Source organism: Pongo abelii, chromosome 18 (genome assembly GCF_028885655.2).
Source record: "Pongo abelii isolate AG06213 chromosome 18, NHGRI_mPonAbe1-v2.0_pri, whole genome shotgun sequence".
Taxonomy (NCBI): Eukaryota; Metazoa; Chordata; class Mammalia; order Primates; family Hominidae; genus Pongo; species Pongo abelii.
Window position 1 is genome coordinate 19186497 of NC_072003.2, and position 25631 is coordinate 19212127.

Sequence of the window (25631 nt, forward strand, 5' to 3'; positions counted from 1 at the left end):
AATCAGTTGTTTGATGTAAGATGATGGAATCAATACTCCCTCTAGCTATCTTGTTATAGATACCTTATGTGACCATTGAGAAGGAGACAGTTGTTGAATTTTATAGGTATTACGAGAGGCTGGAGAATAGTGTTCACGAGCAGTGTTCTCGAGCCAGATCTCCTGAATTTGGTCAAATTCTAGCTCCAAAACTGTGCAGTTGTGCGACTTTGGGCACGTGGCATAACCTCTCTGAGCCCAGGTCCCTCATCTGTAAATAGAGGCTGATAGGAGTCCATTCCTTAAGGGCAGTTGTCAGAATTAAATGAGTAAAATATGTCAGTGCCTAGCACATACTATATGTTGGTGTTGATGGTAACAGCCATTATTATGAGTTCTACAACTAGTAAAAATAATAGTATTCATCATCTTGAGAAATTCCACCAGCTAGCTTAAAAGCATGTTGCTGGAGAGAATGAAACACATGTACTATATGGTAACTTTGTTTTATTCACAAGTTTTATGGCTGTAGAATTGTCTGAAGCCTCAGTTTCCTCATCTATAAAATGGGGCCAGCATTATCTTCCCCACAGAGTTGGTGTGAGCATTCAAAAAGCAGCCTCTCAAGCCTAGGTTGAGGCGCATAGTAGGTGCCTGATGAACGTCAGTGGCCCGAGCACTGTAGACACTGATTACTGGTTTCTCAGACGCCACAGCTTGGGATGCCAGAGCTTTTGCTTGGGATCTGAGAAGCTGGACTGTGAATATGGATGCCAACAACAGCCCTTCAGAGAGCATTCTGCTTCTCTGTGATTTAAAACGAAACAAAACAAAAAATAATATTGGACGATCCAAGGTGCTGGTTTTATATGGCAGCTAATGAGATAGCAGGGCAAGTAACTGGAGAATGTATTGCTTATAGGCACAATAAATATAGCTATGATTATATATTAGCAGCCCTCAAATGGCCCATAATGCGGTGAGTACATGTGAGGTCAAGAACGTGTTAGAAAACAGATGTTTGTTGTTAGTACTTATAGACCACACTTTTTAAAAGAAATACGTATTTGATGATTATTATGATCAGACATTGTTGTAAGTGCTTTACAGATATTCAGTTAATCCTAATAACAGACCTGGGAAGTAGGGATATGTCATTAGTATTATTCCTACTTCGCATATGAGAAAACTGAGGCACCAAGATCTCAAGTAATTTGCTCAAGTTCAAACGGAAAATAAATGAGCTGGCATTTGTACACAGAGACTCTGGTACAAGTTTCCATGTTCTTAGCCACTATTCTATGCTGAAGTCATACGGAAGAACATAATGAATGGAAACGGATAATTGAATGTAAAATACCCACTTTCTCCTAAAAATGGGCCAGACCAGCTGTCCTTGGTCCTGAATTTGACAGGCCTTTCCATTAATGGAACTTGTTCTTGAACGTTAGCGTTGGGAGAATTGTAGTCCTCACACTGTTGGAAACTATCTAATGTATTCTGTCTGCCATTGACACTTTGCCCCTCTAACACCCTTTCCCCTAAACTGATTTTCTTTTACCCTGTTGGAATGTGAGTGGTTTACTGTACCTGCTGAAAGCAGGGTCTTAATTAGCCTTAATTTTTGAAGTCTGCACCTGTAAACTGTGTTGAAAAGATTGAAAAGATTAGTGCACTAGTAATAAGATAATTGTCCCTGAGAAATGCTGTTAGCATGTAAACACAGTTAGCATGTGAAATCAGAACAACTGTAATATTTCCCTCGTTTAGTGTTTAAAGATGCTCCTGCATGAATAATTATAACTAAATGCAAAGTGCAGAGATGGGATGCTGCATGTTTTTCCTGCTTCTATTGCAGCTCAGAAATAAAACTCTGCATAGTGGAATCTCGTCTGAAGCTAGCCTCCCCTCCCCCACAGCCGTTTGAAATTAGTACCAAGAGTGGGGTAACTTAGAACAGAGAGAATTCCAAAATTAGGGATACTCGGCAAACAAAATCTACAGATCCCATAGCAACTTTTTTTGGGAGGTGTTGAATGAGAGAGACCACACATGCATACCTGTATGTGCATGTGAATGCTCACAAATGTGTGTGTACACACATGCATATTCACACACATACACTCTCTCTCTCTCTTTCTCTCTCTCTCTTAATATACAGAGCTGGAGAAAACTAGCCATGGCTATACACAGCAGAAGCAGATGTGATAAACCTCATTTTACCCTTTTAGACCTAGAAAGGTTGCAGTAAAATATGCTGCACCTGCCACCACATGAGGTCCTTCCTTCCTTCTGTGGAGTTTTTGCATCCTTTGATAAGTTGGAACATACTTTAATTTTATGAAATTAGTACATGTAGTACCTTCCTAACAGACCATAGCTCATCATATATGCTACATATCCTGTAAAGACTAACCTTTCTGCTTCCTCATCTCAGACGTTAGCCAATCAGTAGGTTGAGCTTGTCTCCTTCTCCTGTGTCATTTATACCCCAAACTCTTCTTTATAGGGAGGACTTGCCTTGACTTACAGTAAGGAAAACATCCTACAGCTCAAAAGTTGGCTGAGTTCTCAGCATACATCTCTCAGATTCCACCTATAACATGAGTTGGGTTTCCGTTGATTTTGGTTCAACAAGAATTTACCAAGTGCTTTCTATGTGGCAGTCTTAGGACTTCATTAAGCATAAAAACAAAGAAGATAGTCCCTGGTCCTGGGGAAGTGGGACTAGTTGTCAAAAGACTATGTAGCAGGGGCTGATGAGAAGACAGTACTCTCACCCCTATCCATGGGAGTCAACTTTGCTCTCTGCCTTGTATTCTTGTGTGTGCGTTCATAGGTGCTTCTTGAGTTAAATTATTCTTGGACTTTGCAGCCACGTTACTTTACAACCAGTCTATGGTTCATATCCCGTCCTTCTCTCTAACCTCAGGTCCTCCAGCTGAAAGTGCTGGGCTTAGCTTAGGACCCACTAAACCAGAGATTACAAACACCGATGCCCACAGCAGCCACACTGGCAGCCGTAAGTGAAGGACACGTGTCTGGGGTGGGGACTGCGGCAAGCAGGAGGGCCTGTGACACTTCTAAGAGAGATGGCTGCTTCCCAGTGCCAGAAAGGCAGTCCCTTAGGAAGATGCTGGATTTGTGTAGCTAGGTCTGCTGATTTTTTCCAAAAAATGCCAGAACTTTGCAGTTTTATGGGAAACCTCCTGAATGTGAAGTATTGGCATCCTATGTAGGTTTTTGTTGTTCTTTTTAAAACATTGTGCAGGCTGAACAAACTATGCCTGAGCTGAATACTGCTTGTAGATTCCAGTTTCTGTTGGCCACCTCTGCAGTCAGCCCATGAAGATCGTGTTCTCAAAGTGCTGGCTACACAGAGGCCACTGCTGAGTCACTAGGGTTACTTCCCACTACTTCATGAATGTGTTCAATGTGAGACCACACACTTTACCTTGCATCTTGTTTCTCCAGCTCTTTCTCATCCTGCCCTCCCCGCAGATGTCTCAATGAAGTCCCTGGGAAAGTAACACTTACTCTCCTGAATACAGCCTACAGTTCCACCAAGCGTGGCACGCATGTGAGCGAGGGTCCCCCAACCCCGCCCCACCGCAGAAAGCGTGGAAATAAAAGCGGATCGTTCGTAAGCTTTGGATCCGCCAAATGGGACTTAGCACAGCGTCGTCTCCTGCGTGTTGATGATCAACTTGCTTGGGGGATCTCAGGCTCTTGCCTGACCTTGGCACGAGGTCTGGCAAATTTGGCTTTCTGGGTGTAGAATTGATCGTTTCGGAAACAAAGCCATTGAGACAGAGTTGAGGAGAGTCCTCTGTTCACGGATGAAAGGAGCTCATTGTACAAAATTGGTGTGTCCTGGACCCCCTTCCTCTGGCCCCCTCCTGTCGTTCCCTTCCCCCACAGCTGGGGCTTTGTAAGGGTCTCGCAGGATGTTCTATCCCAGGCCATACTTTCTTCCCATCTTCCTGCCTCTGAGGCTGCCCTGAACAGAAGGAGAGCTGGGCTTGGAGCCCCTGTGCACGTTTTTGGCTCCTCGGGCCAACTCTGTTGTCGTGGGTGATGAGAGCACTTCCTTCCGAGAGAGCTAGGAGAAAAACAGCCAGGCTCTTCACAGGCAGCTGCCCAAGGCGGCTGTGCAGGAAGAGAAAACAGTGGGTGCTAAGAACATCTTCCTGTTCTGCCTTCTGCACGGGCACCTCCCTCCTGGGTCACGGCCCTGAAAAGTCAAGACTGTTGAGCTAGAGGAAGATGCTCCTGTGTGTATTAACCTCAGTGCTCAACTTACTTATGGATTATTTGTGTTTTTCTGTTTCTGCTGTGAAGTCATGGGATCCCGAACTTCTCTTCTTGAGGTTGGCGGGTGAGGGTTGGAGTCATGTTCATGGAGTAATATGGTACCTTCCTTTGTGGGGGAGGGGGGTAAGATATGGTGGTGAACGGATAGGGAGGTCATAAACTTAGATGCTTTCAGGGCTCAGCCCAGGTGGGCAGGGTGGGGTTGTGGCAAACGGAAGGGGATGTGCCTGCCTTAAGTGGACCTGCTTACCCAGTGGGTCAGATCTTTCCACATTTCACAAAAAGCCACTAATCAGAATATCGTGACTTCACCCTAAATTTTAAGTGCTGGCACCTAATTTTAAAAAATGTATTGTTCAAAAATTAGCCAGACTTAGTGGCGTGTGCCTGTAATCCCAGCTACTCAGGAGGCTGAGGCAGGAGAATCGCTTGAACCCGGGAGGTGGAGGTTGCAGTGAGCCGAGATCACGCCACTGCACTCTAGCTTGCGTGACAAGCGAAACTCCATCTAAAAAAAAAAGAAGAAGAATTTTTGTGCACCATGCAGATCACACCATACCACAACCACGTGTTTTGGTTACCTTTTTTTCTTTTTTTTTTTAAACTTCTCTGAAGATATTAAGGTTAAATGGGCCTGGCTCTGTGGCTTTCAACCAAGTCTTGAAACTCTCTGAGCCTCAGTTTCCTCCTATATAAATTAGGAACAGTACTACAGGGTATTCATAATCCAGGAACAAGGAAATATATAACGTCATCAAGAGAAAAAGCAAACTGGGCACATTGACTCATGCCTGTAATTCCAGCAATTCAGGAAGGCAAGGCAGTAGGATCACTTGAGACCAGGAGTTCAAGACCAGCCTGGGCAACATAGGAAGACTCCATCTCTACAAAAAATGAAATATTAGCCAGGCATGGTGGCACAGGCCTGTAGTCCCAGCTACTTGGGAGGGTGAGGTGGAAGGATTGCTTGAGCCCAGAAGTTCAAGGCTGTGGTGAGCCATGATTACATCACTGCATGCCAATCTGGGCAACAGAGCAAGACCCTATCTTTTTTTTTTTTAAAGTAAAAACAAACAAAAAAATAATCTATCTTTCCAGTCTTTATGGCCTTCTGGGAACAGCCACTTCATGAGGATAGAATGTGGGTTTACTGAAGTAATGCCCATAAATGGTGAATTATGGTATCTCGTAAGGACTTAACCAATGATAGCGGTCTACTGGGCACTGTCATCAAGGCTGTCATCTTCATTGTCACTATCATTTCATTAAGAAATATTAGAGGAGGTTGAGGGGACAGGCTGCAGGCAGAGTCCCTCCCCTGCTGAAGCTTTCTGACTCTATCCTGACTCTAAATGTAGAAGGCCCATCTGTCCCCTGCAGGGCCACCTTCCAGCCAGGTGTTCTCAGCGTCTCTCTTCTGTCCTAGGAAGGCAGCTCCACATCCCGAGCTGTAGCCTGGGACTGCAAAGCTCTCCACTCCCCACCTCCTGGGATCGTTTTTTCCACCCCCCATAGTTTGTGTCGGCAGTTCTGTGTGTGTGGCCTTTTGGAGTCATTCCAGACGCGAAGCACTGCTGAATCACAGTTTTCCTGTATCTTCGAACAAAAGATGTCCTGGTCAGAGGCTCTTGTGAAGGAGCAAAAGAGGAGGAAGTGAAGAAAAGCAGGGAGGGATGTGCATAGAAATTTATTTTGGCAAAATGGGATGAACTCCAGATTTGGTATCAAAAAACTGAAATTCTACACTGAATTTTAATCCAAACTGTGTGTAGCCCTTAGGAAATAGGCCTTTCCTCCTGGATCTCCCATGCCTCACCAGACAGTGGTGGGTTTGATTCAGGTCAGGGACGGACATCTAGGGAAACTGGAATCTATTAATAATATCTGCTCCTCGGGCCGTATTGAGAATTTGAGGCCAGGTGGACTGCTTAGTAACAGCTGCCTCGGGCAACTTATTGTGAAGTCGCTGCATAACTGGTCTACACCTCTAAGTGCTTTTCTTGAACTCACGATTTTGGATTCTGGAGCTCAAATCTGAACTATTTTCCTGTGGAACAGAGAACTCACCCAGCAGTCCCAGAAGTCACATAGTATCATTGGAACTCCAGACAATGTCTGTGGGACACTTGGCAGTATTGGTTCCAGCTGGGCCACCTGCCATCTTGGTGACCACAGCAAGTGGGTGCAAAATTGATAGGTGCTGTGGCCTGTGCCTGGGAAAAGCTAATTATTGGGATGAAGTATAGATGTGGCTTGTGTTCCCAGCTCCAGGAAGATGTGTGTTCAAACACAGCCTGGGTGGCCACCTTTAGAAAGATTTGCAGCATGGTGGGATTTAGCCAGCACTTCCTGTCTGGGCCGTGTCGGGTTGGGCCGTGTAGGGTAAAGGCTGCCTTCTTGGCACGTGGCAGGTCTTGTTTATGGTCTGAAATGCCTCTGAGCTGTGAAAAGCAAAACGCTGTAAAGTGTCGCCAATTGTCTTCTAAGAGGAACTAACATTGGTGGCCCACGCACTCTGTCAGGACTGAGCCAGGCTCTGGTAGAACATCTCAGTCAGTGCTCCACAATGAGTGTGAGATGATGATGGTGATTATTATTACCATTAACCACTGGAACTAGTGAAGTAGTCAACCTGAAGACTCACAGCAAGGAAATGAGAACATCTAGTATGAGGAGCACCTGATCCAATTCAGTGCTCCTTATGGCTTCTTAGTGCCAGATGCTGATAGAACCATGAACTGTGGTTTAATGATTCCAATTCAAGATATGGTTGTACCACTGGGAAGCAGTGTAGCTTAGTGGTCCAAAAGGATGCCCTGTTTCAAATCCTGGCTTCACCACCCACTAATGAATGACCTTGAAAAAATTACTTCTCCTTTGAGCCTCAATTGCACCATCTGTAAAATGGGGCTTTTGATGCCTGCCTCCTGGAGTTGTTGTAAGGTTTGTTTGTTTGTTTATTTTAAGACACGGTCCCCGTCTGTCACCCAGGCTGGAGTACAGTGGCACGATCTTGGCTCACTGCAGCCTCTGCCCCCAGGGTTCAAGCTATTCTCGTGCCTCAGCCTCCCGGGTAGCTGGGACTACAGGTGGGCACCAACACACCCAGCTAAGTCTTATATTTTTAGTAGAGATGGGGTTTCACCATATTGGTCAGGCCGGTCTCGACCTCCTGACCACAAGTGATCTGCACCAGCCTTGGCCTCCATGGATTACAGGCGTGAGCCACCACACCCAGCCAGTTGTAAGACTTAAATAAGATAGTATTTACAAACCCCTTACAGTAATACCTGGCATTCAGTGTGAGAACAATGTTAGCTGGTATTTTGATTATTGTCAATATTGACTAGCTATGTGACCTTAGGCAGTTTGCATTAATATGGGGGTGATAAATTCTGTTGCTTGCAGTAGCCAGGCCAGCTACTCAGTCTGGAGCTGTTTTCTTGCAAGAATACACATACAATGTTGCTAAATCTTCTGTTCTTAAAGGAGACGTGAGAAATCTAGATTTGCATGTGAAGTATCCTGGTTTTAAAACATTGGCAATGATTTCAAGTATTTCATCAAGGCTGCAGGCCAAAAAAAGCAAACCAGCTTGAAGCATCCACAGGCCACCAGTTGGGCATTCCTGTCTTAACGCTCTGTAGCTCAAGCCTCTAATCTTTTCAGGTAGGTTTCTTCAAAACCTTGTAATTCTAAGATGGTAATTCTGTGTACTTTTTAAAGAATTACAAAACCCCTTGAGGCGCACACAGAACAAAGTATTATGTACAGGAGTTTAGATTTTTGATAACCATTTGTGCTCAAGGATACACATACCAAGCTGGAGAAGCATTAAGATAATTCCCGAGTTTCCATGAGTCTGTGGTTTCTCTATCGTCCAAGGCTGTGGGTGACGAATTACCATCTCCAAGGGCCTAAGCTTCATTTTAAGGTTCTATTGCTCATTTCTGGGGCCTGGGCTAAAAAATATTGAATGAATGTAGGATAGCAAAAAGACCAGCTTTTTAAACTTTTAATACAAAAGAGAGAAAGCGTGCAATCCACCCAGTTTTAACTGCCAACGTTTCTGTAAAACATTGAGAATCCTCTTGTTATCTCTGTGGGGTTTCTGTTTTCTCCCCTGAGCCCTATTTGAAGGTGAGTTCACATTTTCCAACAAGGTAAGGGCTGTGTGATTCTGGCCTGCATTCACATTCCAAATGCAGTCTTTTTTAGAGAACAAGGTCACCTCTGTATCACTGGCATCCCTCCCTCATCACCCCATGCCGCCTGCCCTGCACGTGCCCAGCCTTCGTCTTAGGAGCCACTGTGAAATCCCATGGGGACATCTGAAGAGAAAGCCCCGTCATGCAACACCTTGGTTGCTGCAATGAGAACCTAAGAAGGAGGAGTTGAAAAAGAGTCCCACTTCCCTGAGGAGGAAATGCTGGAAAGTGGAGGGTGGTAGCCAGGTTTTTAGGGCAAGGCAGATCCCTTCACCACAGTGGGGAGAAGGGAACACTTTGCACCCATCCTGGAAATTTCTTGGGGGTGCAGAGCGTGAACACCAACGCTCTTAAGAGTTTCGTGCATGCATCCGACACTTGATGGCTGGCTGGGGATCAGAGGCAGGAATCGTATTCTTTGTCAGTTTGGAGGCTTTTTTTCAGTCTTGCATTACACATGGTAGAGTTTAGGTATCACGTAGAGTCTCTCCAGTTCAGCGTACATAAGAATCCCCCAAGGGTGTTTAATAAAAATGTAGATTCCTTGGACCCTTGCCCAGAGATTCTGATTCAGTAAGTTCATACTTTTGATTAACACCAGGATATTGGTTAAAGGACTAGTTTCTGGCAACTTACAAACTTGCTTACTGCTCCTGGCTCCATTCCTGATTAGCCCTGTGTTTTTGAGCGAATTATTCTCTGAGAGTATCAGTTATCTGATCTATAAAATGGGGATCATGATACCTCCCTTGGCAGCGTTGCAGGAATTTCATATGCTTGGCACAAAGTAAGCATTCAAAACGAATTAGCTAAATGTGCTCATTTCACTGCCGTCACGTGACATGGGTTGCATTCGTGTCTACGGTAACTTACCGTTCAGAAGGCTTGTGGTTTAGTAGGGTTGAGTGTAGAGGAATATGTCTCAGCCTTTGTAAGCCTGGAGGAAGAAATCATTTTTGAGGTTGTAACTATGTACAGTATCTGTTTTTATTTAATGTTCATGACAACTCATGATGGCAGTGGTATGCTGTGTTCAAGACAAGGAGGAGACTATCTTAGAAGGTTTCCTGGGACAGTATGGGTTTATACCTGTTAAGCTTGTATAATTATTAATAGTATCCCTTACAAAAAGGTCCCAGAAAATCTGTTTTCCACTTTGTTACGGTAGCTCTGTTGGCAAGTATAATCCTACCTGTTTACGTGGGATCAGTGAGAAAAATAAAGCTCACAGAAGCTAAGGACTTTGCCCAAGGTCACAAGTGGTGCTAGGTGGTTGTTATGGACTGAATTGTACCCCCCCACCCTAATTTCATATGTTGAAACCCTTCCTCCCCCAATACCTCAAAATGTGACTATTTGGAGATAAGGCCTTTACCGAGGTGATTACATTAAATTAATGGGGCCCTCATCCAATCTGACTGGTTTGTTTATAAGAAAAGGAAATTTGAGCCAGGCCTGGTGGCTCATGTCTTTAATCCCAGCACTTTGGGAGGGTGAAGCAGGCAGATCACCTGAGGTCAGGAGTTCAAGACCAGTCTGGCCAACATGGCGAAAGCCCATCTCTACTAAAAAGACAAAAATTAGCCTGGCATGGTGGTGCACAGCTGTAATCCCGGCACTTTGGGAGGCTGAAGCAGGTGGATCACTTGAGGTCAGGAGTTCAAGACCAGCCTGGCCAACATGGTAAAACCCCATCTCTACTAAAAATATTCTAAAAAATTAGCTGGGCATGGTGGCAACCACTTGTAATCCCAGCTACTTGGGAGGCTGAGGCAGGGGAATCGCTTGAACCCAGGAGGCAGAGGTTGCAGTGAGCTTGGATTGTGCCACTGCACTCCAGTCTGGGCCACAGAACGAGACTCCATTTCTGCCCCCCCAAAAAGAAGAGGAAATTTTGACACATAGATACCAGGGATGCATAGAGAAAAGGCTGTGTGAGGAAACAGTGAGAAGGCCACCATCTCTACAAGCTAAGAGGAGAATTCCAGACCTCAGAAGCCACACCTGCAGACACCTTGACGTTGGACTTTCAGCCTCCAGAACTGTGAAAAGATAAATCTCTGTTGTTTAAGCCACCTCGCCTGTGTATGATTATAGCAGCCCTAGCAAACGAATACAGTGGTTATGTATGGTTTGAACCCTGGGGTGACCCCTAAACCTGCAGTCTTTTCCCACTGAACAATTCATCTTTGTCCTGCACCAGGCCTGCAGCTAAGTGACAGTGTCCCTTTAGGTTTCTGGCTGGGCATTCAGACTTGGCTAGAGCTGGACATTCTCCATCAGGCTCAAGTCATGAGTAAGTTTTCATTCGCTGTGATCTGCAATCTGAAGAAGAGTTTCTTAGATTTTCCAAGTTATCTGGTGATTGGATGATGAGTGACAGTGAGACACCATCTTTTGATGGTGGAAGATTCCCAGTTCTGGCCTTAATTGGAGGGCTCTTGGGGAGAGAAAGCACCAAGCCAGCCTTCTGAAGTGTTCCTTGGGAGCGTCTGTGGAAGAAGGTGGCATGTAAATGTCCATTGTCTATGTTGTTGATTTGGTGGGCTTCACGGAGACATCTGGCTCTGAAGGCATGAGTCCCAGGGTCATTATCTCTACACCAATGTGATTGCCTAATACCGAAGAACAAGCGCTGTCTTCTGAACATCCTCAAAGCAAAGGGAAGAGAACACGCTTTCCAATGGCTGAGGCTTAGCTCAGGGCTCAGAATCTGCCAGGAGAGCCAGATAGGTTTGATGCATGTGTGGAATGATAACGAACAAAGTCCTCCTCCTCTCTCTACTTTCTTTTTTGGGGCTTAATTTCTTGTTAAAATTACGCCTTTGGCCTTGAGCCTGGCTTCTTGGTCTTACAAGCAAGACTTTTGAGGTGTTGACAAGTTTCATTGCTCTAAGACCTGTAATCAGGCTCTTGCCTCTTATTTAAACAGTTAGCTTTGGGAATAGCAGTGCACACAGAGTCACTTTAAACTCATTTCTGTCTCCCTCATGGTGCCTGCCATGCATAGAGCTAGCTACTAAATTGGAACTTAGTAAACACGTGTAGATTGATTTAGCTAACTTTACACGGTTCCTTGCTGTGGCAAAGTGACTGTTTTGTTTCTAGTCATGATATGTGTGCTAATTTCTGTTCAACCATGTCCACTACCTTTTTAAAAAAGACAGATGGTAAAAAAAAAAAAAAAAAGATTCCGGTATTTGTTAAGGTGGTACTGCTTATTTGCTATAAGTATTCTTGATTTTGATAGACATTATCCAAAAATTGTAGGGTTATTTTGTCTAAAGTAATAATGTATTTTCCAACAGAGCTCTTGTGAAAGAGTGGAACCCAGTGTTCTCCAGTGTAAGATGCTGGGATCAAATCCAGGCTTTCAACAGCATCTGTGTGACTCGGACAGGTTACCAGTGTCTCTGGTCATCAGTTTCTCCATCTCTATACTAATGATAGTGATAATGATAGTATCTACCTCTTAGGGTTATTACAGGGGTAAACGAAATGATACATGCATAGAAGTTAAGCCCAGTGCCTGGAACATAGTAGTGAGAACTTAACAAATGTCATTTATTGCTAGTATTCAACTGTTCAGAACTTCAGTCAAGTAATATGCCCATAGGACAAAGTTAAGAATAAACCAAAGGAATGAAAACTGTATGTATTTTCAGGCAAAAGGATTCTGAGTAATCATTTCCTGTCATGTTGTGTTGGTATCTACATAATAAATTCAGAAGGACTGGTATATTGGGCACACGGGATTGAAGGCTAATTCAGAGGCATGCAAGATCCTGATGGTCAATGGTCACTTATTTCCTTGCTTGATGTAATGGTACAGCTAGCACACAGGGCCTGGCACCTAGAAAGCCCTCTATAAATGATCGCTATTAGCTGTAGTTATTTCAGGTTCCTGGGATGCATTTGCAGAGTTAGAGAGAGAGCATGTGTTATTTAGGTTCTGAGTCTCTGAGTGTTGGTGACAACACTTTTTGATCTATCGAGGTCAGTGTTTAGAAAGTGTATCAGTTACTGCCACAGTAATGCTGTATAACAAATGACTTCAAAACTCAGTGGCTTGAAACAAGAAGCATATATTTTCTGTGTGTTGGCAGGGGGTTGGCTGATCTAGGCTGGGCGTGGCTCCAGGCTGTAGATTGTGTACAGGTCTGTTTCACGTGTCTGGCATCGTCCTTGGACCAGCAAGGTACTGGGGACATGATCTCTTGTGGCAATGGCAAAAACACAGTAGGCCACACTTCATCACCTAAGCATATTTCAACCTTCTGCTTATGCCACATCTACTAACCTCCCATTGGGCAAAGCAGTCAAATGGGCAAACCCAAGCTTAAGGGCTGGAGAAGCACACAGCAAAGAACTGCCGAGTCACATGACCAGAGGGCATGGATCTAGGAGCTGTGAGGAATGAGGGCCACCAATTCAGTGCACCTGGTTCCCCATTTGACTTCCCCAACTGAGCCATTGCAATAGATGATAGGAAAGGGCTTTCCTTGTTGTAGGCGGTTCCATGGTTACTGGTACCTGCATTAAGATTCTAAAAGCACTCCACTGTAGCATGCACGTGCATTGTAAATTCCCCTTTGGCCTCCAGGAGGCTTTCCTCTGATGGACAGGAATTTACTCTACTGTAAACCAAAGAGGCCCAATTTAGACAGACACGATGGATTAGGCAGACAGCATCATTGACCTGGTTCCACTTCGTTAGCCTTTCCAATTAAGGAGGATGTTGCTGAAAGCGAGACCTCACAGATATATAGTCATACCTTGAATCCTCTGGACTGAGGCTCTTTAGGGAGAGTCTTCTATTTCCAGTGCGTGCAGAGGGAGGAGAACATAATAATGTTGGCAAGTGAAACCCAAGTATTAATGATGTGGCCCCTTGTGAGGACTTTATCTTCTTCCCGGTTAGTTAATGAAGATGCTAAATGGATAGCATTTGTGCTTTTGCTTTCCAGAATCTTCTGAATCTTGGATCCCTCACCATGCACTGATAAGGTCTCTGATTTTGGAACATCAAATAGAGAGCTGATGCTTCACTGTGTCTAGAGATCAGGCTCTTGATTTTGTCAACACAGTTGACAGAGATTTCCCGTGACTTCCCAAGGAAAGTCTTGTCCATTGGAGCTGCTTTTAGGGGTCAGGATGGCGTTCTCCCCTCTTCAACCTCTTGGAGATTCTAAGCAATGAAGCATAAGTCTCAGACAATAGCCAAATGGTCTGTGAAGTACAGCTTAATTAATCTGGGCATGCACCCAACACCCCAGTCTGGTGCTTTGCTAGGACTTGGCTTGGAGATTGAGGCTAATTTTGAGGCTGAGATGCAGCTTCTTATCTTATAATCAAAATCGAGGTGGTAAGATCTGAATGGACAGACAGACAGACACAGACTACTCTGACCTGAACAGCAGATGTTGCATGCTCTCGCCCACTAAGCACGTACCAGGTCTGACTCACGCTGCCACCCACAGACCAGGAGGATGATCTTGCTTCCCAAAGACAAAAATGGGTCGTGCCCCAACACAGGGAAACAGGAAGTACAGAGTAGACTCTTTCTGCATGCGAGTGATACGAAACCTGCCTGATCAAAAGAAAGTTGCTCTATGAATGTCAGGTTTTACCAATCCTAGCTGCCACTTCTTCACCCCTGGGAAGGAATCAGTAAGGATTTGAAGAGACAGGCCCAAAACAGCTCCTTCATGACTTCCCCAGATTCCTTTATAGGTCAAGGCTGCAATGTGGGGAGACGGGGAGAACATGTTCCCCTCCATGTTTTCTTGGGTATGAGGAAGACTCAATGCCTGGGGGAATGTGAGAATTAGAGTGGGATGTTCTCTTGGCAGTTTTCTTTCAGTTACACCAATGGAGAATTACTGGGAGTTGGACTCAGAATTGGAGTTGGGGGACGACGAATTCCTCTTCGTAAAGGACAGAGCTGAGCAGAGCTCACCATGTTTCTGAGATCGTGCCTCTTACACTCCTCAGAATTGGGCATCATTACAAAGATACCATAGAACAGTCATCAAGACAGTGAATGGCAGCTCACCTAGAGAAGGGATTTAGAAAGTTCCAATTTCCCTGCATTTCCTTCATGTTCACAGTATGGGACAGTGGGCTGCTGCTAACTTATTTGCATGGCTTCCTAAAACCCCGTGGTGGAAAATCTGCTAAGAGAAAGCAAAGCTTCAAACTGGATGTGTACTTCCGGGCCCTAAAATCATGCCCATTCTCTGTCAGAGGAAGCTTGAGGTTGTTTTTCCCAGAATTATAAATCCAAGATGATTAAGTTCAGAGCAGACGTGGTATAGACAGAAATAGCCTTCATGTGCTGGGTTTCCTGTTTTCTTTGGAAACCACTCACTGGACATCACCACCTCCTCCCATCAGTCTTTTCCTCCTCCTGTACCCTCCCTGTCTCTCCTCCAACCCAAAGGGTTCATGCTTAATGACCCGAGACAGTACCACCAAGCATTCCCAGTCAATCGGCTTTTGTAGAGAGTGAATGAATAGGACATTTCTCTGGCCTTCTCTGTCCTAAAAAAAGACCTTCCCCAGCCCATTGGAATGTGCTCCTCAAACCAGAAATTAAGCTGCTCACTCTCATTCCTTGCCTTGTTCTTTCCAAGATCAGACACAAATTGATGATGGCCTTGTCCCTAGTCAGGACTTTATATTCTTTCTGGTTTATTCCTAATCCTCTTACAGAGCCAAACTCTTCTTATAGAGGGTTTGGATGCACGTTGAGCTATTTGGCAAGGGTGTCTTGTTTCTTTTTTCTTTACATTTTGTTGTTTTGTGTGATCTCCATGTGGGCATTTCCTTCACAAAAACTTCAGCTTCTTTCATCACTTGTGCGTGAGAGGAAGTGTTGGGGCGGCCTGCAGACTGGGCCAAGCTGTCCTGATGTCTCTGTAGAATGGAGGACACAGGTTGGGCTGCCCTCCCCGTGGGGTGGCTTGAGCACTGGGGAAATCAAGCTTTGTTTGAAAATGATGCTGGGAGCTTGGCGTGGTGGCTCACACTTATAATCCCAGCACTTCGGGTGGCCGAAGTGGGAGGATCATTGAGGCCAAAGTGTTGGAGAACAGCCTGGGAAACATAGCGAGACCCCATCTCTACAAAAATAATTTTTTTAAAAAGCCTGGCATGATAGTGCATGCCTGTAGTCATAGCTACTTGGGAGGCTGAGGTGGGAGGATCACTTGAGCCCTGGAGGTCGAGGCTGCAGTGAGCTATGATCATGCCACTGCTCTCCAGCCTGGGCAACAAAGCGAGACCCTGTCTCTTAAAAAAAAAAAAAAAAAAAAAAAAAAAAAAAAAAAAACAAGAAAGAAAGTGATGCTGGGATAGTAAGTTAACTTTTTTCCACTCCTCACGTGCATTTTCTCCTTTCATCCCACAGGATCCACACCCGAGTCCGCTCATCACCCTGGAGACTCAGGTAAGTACCTTTCCTGTCTTGACCACTTATCTGAGCCTTGATATTCCAGCTCTCGGGGCGACTTGTCCCGTGGCTCCGAAAGGCTGGACAGGTCCATGGCTGCCCCTTGTCCCATTTGGATGTGTGTGTGCCTACACATGTATGTATACACACTGGCATATAGTGTACACATGTGTGCAGTGGTGTGGGTGTGCATGGGTGCACATTCGCACCCAGGTGTCTGATACCCCCTCCCACCTGTGGCAAGAACCATAATCATTTCTTTTGAGTTTTCCTCTGTCCTTCGCTCCTGCCCAACCATCACGCAGAGGTTCATGCAAAGGAGAGAGGAGACAGAGGAGAACCGTGAAGTGGGAAGATGCTACTCTTTGATGCCTGAACTCGGAGGACTTTTATTCCTTGGCGGTGAGGGCAGCATATGGAAGGAAGTTGCATCCTTTCATCTGCTTGCGTGTTAGGCCGTTCTGAGGAATTGTGATTGCAGTGGCGTTTCCGTGTGTGGAGGAGGATGACCAGCGGGTCTTGTAAGGGAGGGCACGGCCCTGACTGTCTGCTTTCTGCCTTCCTGGGAGCTAGGACAGTGCAGCAGCTATGAGTGTAGGCCTTGGAGTTCAACAGAGCCAGGTGGAATTCCACCTCTGTGTCTTCTAGCCCTGCGACGTTCGTGGGGCCACATAATGTCTAAGCCAGTGTCTTCCCATCTGAAACGTCATCCCAGTGATAGTGCCCACCTTGCAGAGTTGTGGTTGAGGGTCACAGGAGATGACGTTTATAAAGTCCGGGGTACGTGCTAAGTGCCTGTGAGTGGTAGCTTTTTTTTTTTTTTTTTTGAGACAGTCTCTGTTGCCCAGGCTGGAGTGCAGTGGCACGATCTCGGCTCACTTCAAGCTCTGCCTCGCCGGGTTCACGCCATTCTTCTGTCTCAGCCTCCCCAGCAGCTGGGACTACAGGCGCACGCTGCCACGCCCGGCTAATTTTTTTGTATTTTTAGTAGAGACGGGGTTTCACCATGTTAGCCAGGATGGTCTCAATCTCCTGACCTTGTGATCCGCCCACCTTGGCCTCCCAAAGTGCTGGGATTACAGGCATGAGCCACCGCGTCCGTCAAGTGGTGGCTTTTTAAACCAATAGAACTGTTACCTTTCCTGCCGGATCTGAAGGGGATGTTTCTTATCTTTGGATTAATCATTTCCTTGGCTCTTTGGGTTTGGCTGACAGTAAAGAGAGAAGATAGACAGGACAGGCCTCATTCAGAGCCCCACAGTGAATAGCTTGCAAGCGTCAGACACAGTCAAACCTGTTCGAACCTTTCAAGGCTGAATGACAGCTCGGAAGTTTCAAGGGTTTCTGGGGTGCACCGGAAAAGACCACCTGCTCTCCTGGCCTTTGTCCCCTCCACCGTGGGTCCTTGCCCTCTCCTTGGCATCTCTGCTTGGGTTCTCCTGAGAGGAATAAGGAGACCCTCCTTGCTTCCTCCCTGATGGGGAAGGCCAGCAGATCTTCACGGTTTCTTTGTGCTTTTCTGTCCTTGGATTCTCTGGCACACAGGTGTAGCCCCAGGGCTGACCAGGCACCAGTGCCGGCAGGGAAGTATAGAAGGTGCAGCTTTGAGGAGGAAAAGGATTCAGTTTCCTCTGCCTGTTTGGCTGTCCTCTGGCTTGGTTTTGTCTGTACTTAACACCTTGACCACATTTGCCTTATGTAAATTTCATCTATTCTATAAAGTCACCTAAAAATACATTTTTCCTTAACGTAACTCACTTTGCTTTCAGAAATAGACTTACCTTAATCTAATGGTTCTAAACCAGGGGGTGATTTTGATTCCCAGTGGTTATTTGGCAACCTCTGAAGACATCTGGTGGTGGTCTCATCTGGTTGGGGGGTTTACAACTGGCATCTAGTAGGTAGAGACCCAGGTTGCTGTTAAATATCCTACAACACACTGGAAAGAATTATCCGGTCCTGGGCCTGGCACGGTGGCTCATGCCTGTATCCCAGCACTTTGGGAGGCTGAGGTAGGCAGATCACTTGAGGCTAGGAGTTCGAGACCAGCCTGGCCAACGTGGTGAAACCCCATCTCTGCTGAAAAAATATACAAAACATAGCCTGGCATGGTACTATGTGCCCGTAATCCCAGCTACTCGGGAGGCTGAGGCAGGAGAATCACATGAACCCAGGAGGTAGAGGCTGCAGTGAACCAAGATTGAGCCACTGCACTCCAGCCTGGGTGACAGAGTGAGACTCAGTCTCAAAAAAGAATGATCCAGCCCTAAATACTAATGGTGTCGAGATTGAGAAACACTGTCTCAAGCAATAATATTCGTGGAACCACAAGTTTGAAGTACTAGTTATATATTTTTTGCACAACATTAAAATAAATATTAAACTGTGAAAATAATGTTCCTGTAGGCACCCTCTGATGTCACCTAAACTTCCTATCAGAGATGTGTGTGCTACCGTTTGTCTCTCCCCAGTCTACGCCATGGACTATGAGAGAACTTCCAGGGTGTGTTTTTAAAATGATGGTCCTTCTCTTCGTTATCCTTCCCCAGAAGGATACCCTATTAAACTTACGAAAACCCATGGGCAAACATCTGCGTCCGGAACTCTGAAAGTCAAATCTTATCTCCTGGGAGTGGAACAGCAGAATCCCTGGATGGTTCTGTCTTTGACCTTCCTGTATCCTTCACTCTGGACACCACCCCATCAGCCCTTCAAAACCCTCATGGGAAAGAGGAGTTGCAGACCATTTGCTTTGGCCAGCACCTGAGGCTTCCAGCAGCAGCTCCTTACACAGTGACGACTCTTAAAGTCCAATCTGTTAGCCCAAGGGCCCTGAGCCTCCATCTGCAACCAGCAATGGCACAAGGTAGACTGTCAGCATTTGTGCTATGCCACTGGAGAAGGGCTTCAATTTGTCTGCAAACAATGCTCCATCAGTCTCATTTGGTTCCCTGTCTTTGGGGAGCCTGGGAATATTGTTCTCGCTCCCCGAGTTCTGATTTCCCATGTTAAAGAGATGTTGGAACCCAACCAAAGTGCAAATGTTTCTTTGTGACTGTTGGCACAAGCCCGTGGCCAGATCTGACTTTGTGCTGGGCCTCAGCCCATTGTGAGGTGAATGATGGGATCCTGTTCAGCTGCCTACAGGCAGGTCAGACAAGGGGGTCAGGTCCCTTTCTGGCAGGAAGTGGTGCCTCAAATGTTACCCATATGCCATGAACAAGATGGCAGATGTGGCCAAGCTTGGAAGAACCAACTCTGCAGAGGTTAGGTGACAGATGTGCCCTGAGCCCTGGGTCAGTTCCCACTTTTCCCCCAGTGCACTTGGCTTCTAAGGACAGCATTGCCTGCTCCATCTTGAGCCCAGCTGTCACAGGTTAGCCTGCCTGTTAGATTTCACCGAGAGCCGTGTTCTTGCACAATGCATCAGCCGCTTTGCTTGCCCAAGACCTGGCCTGCATTAGAACACTGGGCTGTGCAGGGGCCCTTTTCTTCAAGCATCCCTCTCTCCCTCGTGTGAATTGCAACGGTCCTCAGCCATCGCTTGGTTAATCTGTCCCTGTGCAGCTGTTCTGAGTTGGGGGAGATGGATTGATTGGCTGCTGAGGACTCCTCTAATGCTCTTTGCCATTAGCACAGCAGAGCTTTGCATCTGTTGGCATCAGCAGGACTCTCTGCTTAACGGCCAGATTAATAGAATGAGGAAGCCGTGGAAGGTTTAAATCCCTGGTGTCAGCTTCCCCCCTCAGCAGGCTGCCCCTGGGGAGGCACCAAGGAAGCCCTGACTTGCAGTGGTGAATGCTCCTCTGGTCTGCAGATGGTGATTGCCAGGGGATCAGATGACCTAGAAATGAAAAAAAAGAAAATAAAAAAGGAGTTCAGTGAGTGGCTTGTTGGCATTATTCTTATCCCCATTCTTACTAACATTTACCGTTTGCCAAGAACTGACTTCTCTCATTTTATCCTCAAATGCCATAGTTACACAGGTGTTTGTGTGATACCCGATTTCCACATGAGGTACCTAAGGGTCAGAGAGGCTAAGTAACTTGCCCAGCGTCACACAGGAAGCAGATAGTATTGATGCACATTAGACTCAGGGTTGCATGACATCAGAATCTTATCTTCTCAACTGCTTTCCTATTTTGCAAGAAAATAAAGTTGCCTTGACTAGTAGAAAGATTTGCTAACGTTCAGGCAAAGCTGGAGAAATGGGCTTGGTATATGCAATCCAACGTCCATAGATAGACAGACAGACAGACAGACAGTGCTTAGCACAACTATCCACAGACGTACTTAGATATATGGGTGGAGAGATGCATGATGGGTAGATGGATAGAAAGATTCAATGCTTTGCGCAGTGAGTTGTCTTTGACAGTTTGTCAGAGGGCTTGGGGGTAAAATGGTTTAAGCAATGGACCCGAATGAAAATTTATTTTAAAAGAACAAAAGCGAAACATGTCCCTGCACATAAGTAGTGTTTTGATACATTTGAATCCATATTACTTGATTCTCTCTTTCTCTTCGATCCCCAAGACAGTTGATCATTTCTGAATCCACTCCAACTGGCAAGGTCTCTTGTCATTAATTTTAGTGTCTCTGCCTCCTCCTGCCCTCACTCCCCCCACCCTCAACAGGCTGTCTGTCAATTAGCTAATGGCCTCCACTCAAACACTGAGATACATTGGGAGATATAATAAAGGAGCTCTTTTGCAGAGTCAGGATTTGTCAATCTGGGTATTTGTGAACTCACCTAGAGTTAGAGGGAAGCAGGTCTTCGTTTATGCTGAGAATCCCCCTCAGGACCTGGAGATCGAAGGCATCAGGAGGAAAACTCCCAACTTCTCAGTTTTCAGAACCAACCAGATACTTGAATTTCTTTGATCAGCTAACTTGGGGTAGAGGGAAGGGAATGACATTCACATGATTTAAAGATGGTGCTGGGGCCATGATGATTGTGAACAGGGCTCCTGTAGAAAATGAGTAGTGATGTGAATGGAAGTTAATACTTGAGAAATTATATCTATGTAAAGGGATTCATCTATTTCCTTATTCCATAAATCGCTGTTGGGCCATGTGGAGACAAGGCCTTGTGCTAAATGCCAAAGATAGAGCAGAGAAAAACAGAAGTTTCCTTGCCTAGAAAGCATCCATTCTAGGAGAGTCAGATGAAAAAGGTACAAATAGATATTAATAAATGCATCCATAACTTCAGATAGTAATAAATGGATGGAAATAAGACAAACATGTTTGTAAGAGAGTGACTGGGTAGAGTGGAGGTGGTTGTAAAATCTCCCAGGTAGTGGGGAATCTGAGCTGGAGAGATGAGGTTTGAGCTTCTGAGCCCAGGAGGTGAAATGCGCTGAAGAGCTTACAGTTAAAAGTTAACCTTGCAAGAAGACCCAATGACAGAGTTCTGAATTTTTTGCATAGTATGTCTGGGTTCCTATGAAAATAATGCCAGTTATTCTTAGATTCAATTAAGGCATTTGCTCCTCCAGTGCTTTTGTGTCATTATAATGTCAAGATGAATAAAGAATTACTTTATCAGGCAGGGGAGAAAGAAAAGGACCAAGGAGGCAGGAGAGAAGGAGAGAGGCTTAAATTCAGGGCCATCCAGTCAAACTAATGTCTGATGTGAGCATTTGGCAGGCTGAAGGAACTTTAGATCTTAGCAATGTTATGCTGAGCTGGGGGCTGATGTCTGAAATTTGGCTAATAGCTAATTAGCTGACTGATGTTCAACTGAACTTAAACTTCAGTATAAACCAGTAGTTCTCAACTAGGTCAATTTTGACCACCGAGGAGACATTTGACAATCACCTGAGACTTTTTCCTTTTCTTTTTGATAGAGTCTTGCTCTGTCACTCTGTCAACCAGGCTGGAAGTGCAGTGACTCCATCTCGGCTCACTGCAGCTTCAACCTCCTGGGCTCCCACGTCAGCCTCCCAAGTAGTTGGGACTACGAGTGCATGCTAATTTTTGTAATTTTTGTACAGGTGGGATTTTGCTATGTTGTCCCAGCTGGTCTTGAACTTCTGGGCTCAAGCAATCCGCCCACCTCAGCCTCGCAAAGTGCTGGAATTACAGGCATGAGCCACTGTACCTGGCCCAGCATTTGTGATTATTATAACTTGGGGGTGAAGGATGCTACTGGCATCTAGTGGGTAGAGATCACGGATGCTACTAAACATCCTATAATGCACAGGAAAGCACCCCCCCTCTAAAAAAAAAAAGCCTCAAATGTCAGTAGTGGGAAGGTTAGGAAACCCTGGAGTAACCTCGTTTGTTCTGAGGACAGTTTATTTTACAAAGACACTTCCAGCCATACAATTGCGACTTCCTTGTTTGTTCTCTTGTTTATGTTCAGACATCACCCTTTCTGGTTTAAGTTCAGACTTCAGCCAGCTGTAGGCTGTGGTTGTGACACATTCATCTTATTTATTTATTTATTTATTTTGAGACAGAGTCTTGCTCTGTCACCCAGGCTGGAATGCAATGGTGTGATCTTGGCACACCGCAACCTCTGCCTCCCAGGTTAAAGCAATTCTCCTGCCTCAGTCTCCTGAGTAGCTGGGATTACAGGCATGTGACACCACACCTGGCTAATTTTTGTATTTTTAGTAGAAATGGAGTTTCGCCATGTCGGCCAGGCTGGTCTCAAACTCATGACCTCGTGATCCATCCATCTTGGCCTCTAAAAGTGCTGGGATTACAGGCATGAGCCACGTGCCTGGACGACACATTTATCTTCTAATGTGTCCAGACCTGCATTGATATGACCGACCCTGGGTACACAATGACCCATGATACACAGGAACATGTACATCATGTGTTTAAAAACTGGGTTCTGTTGGATCATTATGGGAGAAGAAACCTCATCAGGAGATGGTTTCCTAAGAGATTTATGGATTAATAGTGCAAAGAATATGCAGAGTTAAAAAAAATTTTTTTTTCTTACTCCAGCTACTTGGCTGGGGTTTGGAGGGGGGTTTGCCAAGGTCTCTGGACTGATGGAGAAGATCTTTCAAATATCTTGATATTTAGGCCTGGTTCTTCTTTCAGGGATAGATCACAGGCTCGTTTGTGCGAACTTCTTTCTTGTGAAGCTGTTCCCCACTCCTGGGATTAAAGCAATTGCTGTCTCCTCTCCGTTCTTCTGGCTCTGGGCTTCGATTAACCTTTTCCTCCACAGAGAGCGGTTTTTGGACTAATCAGGGAGCTTCTGAATGGCTCTTACCTGAGTCTCCAGCCCATTAATTCTTATGGTGCCCAGCATCTGTTGAGAGGATGGTGAGACTAAATTGCTTCTCAGCCCATATGTTTTTTTCCCCCGTCAGCCTCCTTATGGGAGAAGAACCTCTCTGGGGCAGAGAAGGCTAGTTTGGGGAGGGACCAGATGGCTTTACTATAATCTTTTCCTCTGGCTGTGATTTGCTGCCTCTCTAGTTAGCCCTGGTGGGGCAGGGAGGTGACCAGCCAGACCACTGCCTGGACAGAGACTTGGCTCAATGGACAGGGAGTCTGGACTTGGAGCATGGAGTCGTTCTCAGGGAGGATCTGCGGTCCCCTGACCATGGGATCCTTTCTAGTCTGTATGACTCAGGGTGAATGATGTGATACAACATTCCGCAAATAGCCAGCAAGTTCCCCAAAGTGCAGCCACATGCCCCGTTTCGAAAAATAGATCATGTTCAGATCACCATTCCTCCCTTCTTGTTGGGAGTGGACTTCACCCAAGGCATTGAAAGTTTGAATTTAAGCCCTTAACTCAGAACACTTAAAATGATCACTCTTGGCTGGGCGCGGTGGCTCATGCCTGTAATCCCAGCACTTTGGGAGGCCAAGGCGAGCGGATCACGAGGTCAGGAGATCGAGACCATCCTGGCTAACACAGTGAAACCCCGTCTCTACTAAAAATACAAAAAAATTAGCCGGGCGTGGTGGCAGGCACCTGTAGTCCCAGCTACTCGGGAGGCTGAGGCAGGAGAATGGCGTGAACCCGGGAGGCGGAGCTTGCAGTGAGCTGAGATGGCACCGCTGCACTCCAGCCTGGGTGACAGAGCGAGACTCTGTCTAAAAAAAAAAGATCACTCTTGTCAATAATGATTACATACACTGAACAGATGTTTCATTGAGATGGGAACTGTACATTGGACATGCATTCATAAATTTAGCACTTTTATATAACATGAATTAAGCATTTATACTGCATGCGAGGCCCTCTTCTAAGTTAAGTTCTTTACATGGATTTGCTCATTTGCATTTCACAACTATCTCATATGGGAAGTGTTACTGTCATCCCCGTTTTACAGATGAGAAACTGAGGCTCAGAGAGGTTAAGTTACTTGCCCAACAGGTAGCAAAGGCAGCAAGATTTGAACCTAGCAGTTTAGCTTTCATATATTGGAAAATAACCCCGGGAGTTACTAACTTTAACCCCATTTTACAGAGGAGCCCGCTAAAGCCAGAGAGACCAAGTTTCCTTTTAAAAGTTGTACAGTCAGTAAGGTGATAGAACCTAAACTAGAGCCAGGTGACAAATGAAATACTATCTCCTTCCCTGCTATGTTGCAAGATAGATATAGATAGCAATAAGATATAGAAAGAGATTAGAGATTAGATATAGACAGATTTGACACAAAGAATTGACATAGAGATTTGATATCTATTTATTGATGCAGAGATTTGATATGTATTAGATGTGGATATAGATTAGATCTCGCTTGCTATAGATCACTCACTTGGCAATCCAGAGCACATGGGCTTGGAAACATCTGTCCGTACAGAGTGGATTCTAGGATGAGTAGCTGAAGCCCCAGGCTGTGGCAGGGTTTGCCCTGCAGACGGTGAGCACAGCAGTGGCACCTTGAGGAGGCCGTGCTCACATTTCCCTTCCAGCACACGCATCTTCTCTCAGGGCACCCCCACCGCCATTCACTTCAAGCACTGAGGCAGAAGCCCGTGGTGCTGCCGCTGAGCAACAAGGCAGTGTGGCTGGTTTTGCATTGACTTACGAGCCGGAGGCTCAGCGAGGAGGCATCACTAACATTTGGCATAAATAGCACATGCACCAAGATCTTTGAAGCTGAAGCGATCTTCTCCTTGGGGTTTAGGGGCAGGGCGGTGCATACCGCGGAGCTTAAAAGAGAAGGTTTCGATGCTAGAATGTTCAGGCTGGGTTTGCAGGTTCTAGTTAATGGGATCATTCAACGAAGAAAATTGCTTTCACAAAAGATAGCAGCACGAGGGAGGTCCAGGTGTATGAGGGATGTAAAAATCCATAGACAAGGCCCAAACTTGGGGAACGTGAGAGCTGGAGGGGTGATTGCATGTTTTCTATGTGCCTGGGATGTTGCTCAACACTTTATATGTGTGACCTCGTTTCCTCATAACAACATCCCTTGGGGAAGGTGCTCTCACACCCTTCCTTTGCACCCTCAGTGAAGACACTGAGGCATGGAGAGGCTCAGTCCCTGGTCCAAGACCACAGAGTTCTGGAGTGGCATTGAGAGGGCCCACACTTAGGCCTCCCTCTTCTGCAGTGCTGGCTGTGACTCCCATACCTTAGGGCCTGTTGGGTTCCACCTTTATACTTGACATGGAAGGAAACCAGGACCCAGAGCTGCTGAACAATTTGCCAAGTCGTTCAGCATCTCAGTAGCAAACCAGGATTCCTC

General features: G+C 45.7%; 1 protein-coding gene across 3 annotated transcripts in view; it reads left to right on the forward strand.

Annotated features, from left to right (window-relative positions):
* Window positions 1-25631, forward strand: part of XYLT1 (xylosyltransferase 1) — a 480356-nt gene that overhangs the window by 209277 nt on the left and 245448 nt on the right. For 2 of the 3 annotated variants that reach the window (XM_054533549.2, XM_024241464.3), the window contains exon 2: window positions 15913-15951. The exons of the other annotated variant lie outside the window; for it this stretch is intronic. In XM_054533549.2, coding sequence (XP_054389524.1) covers window positions 15913-15951 — 39 coding nt within the window. The remainder of the gene's footprint in view (window positions 1-15912; window positions 15952-25631) is intronic. 3 annotated transcript variants of the gene reach the window in all.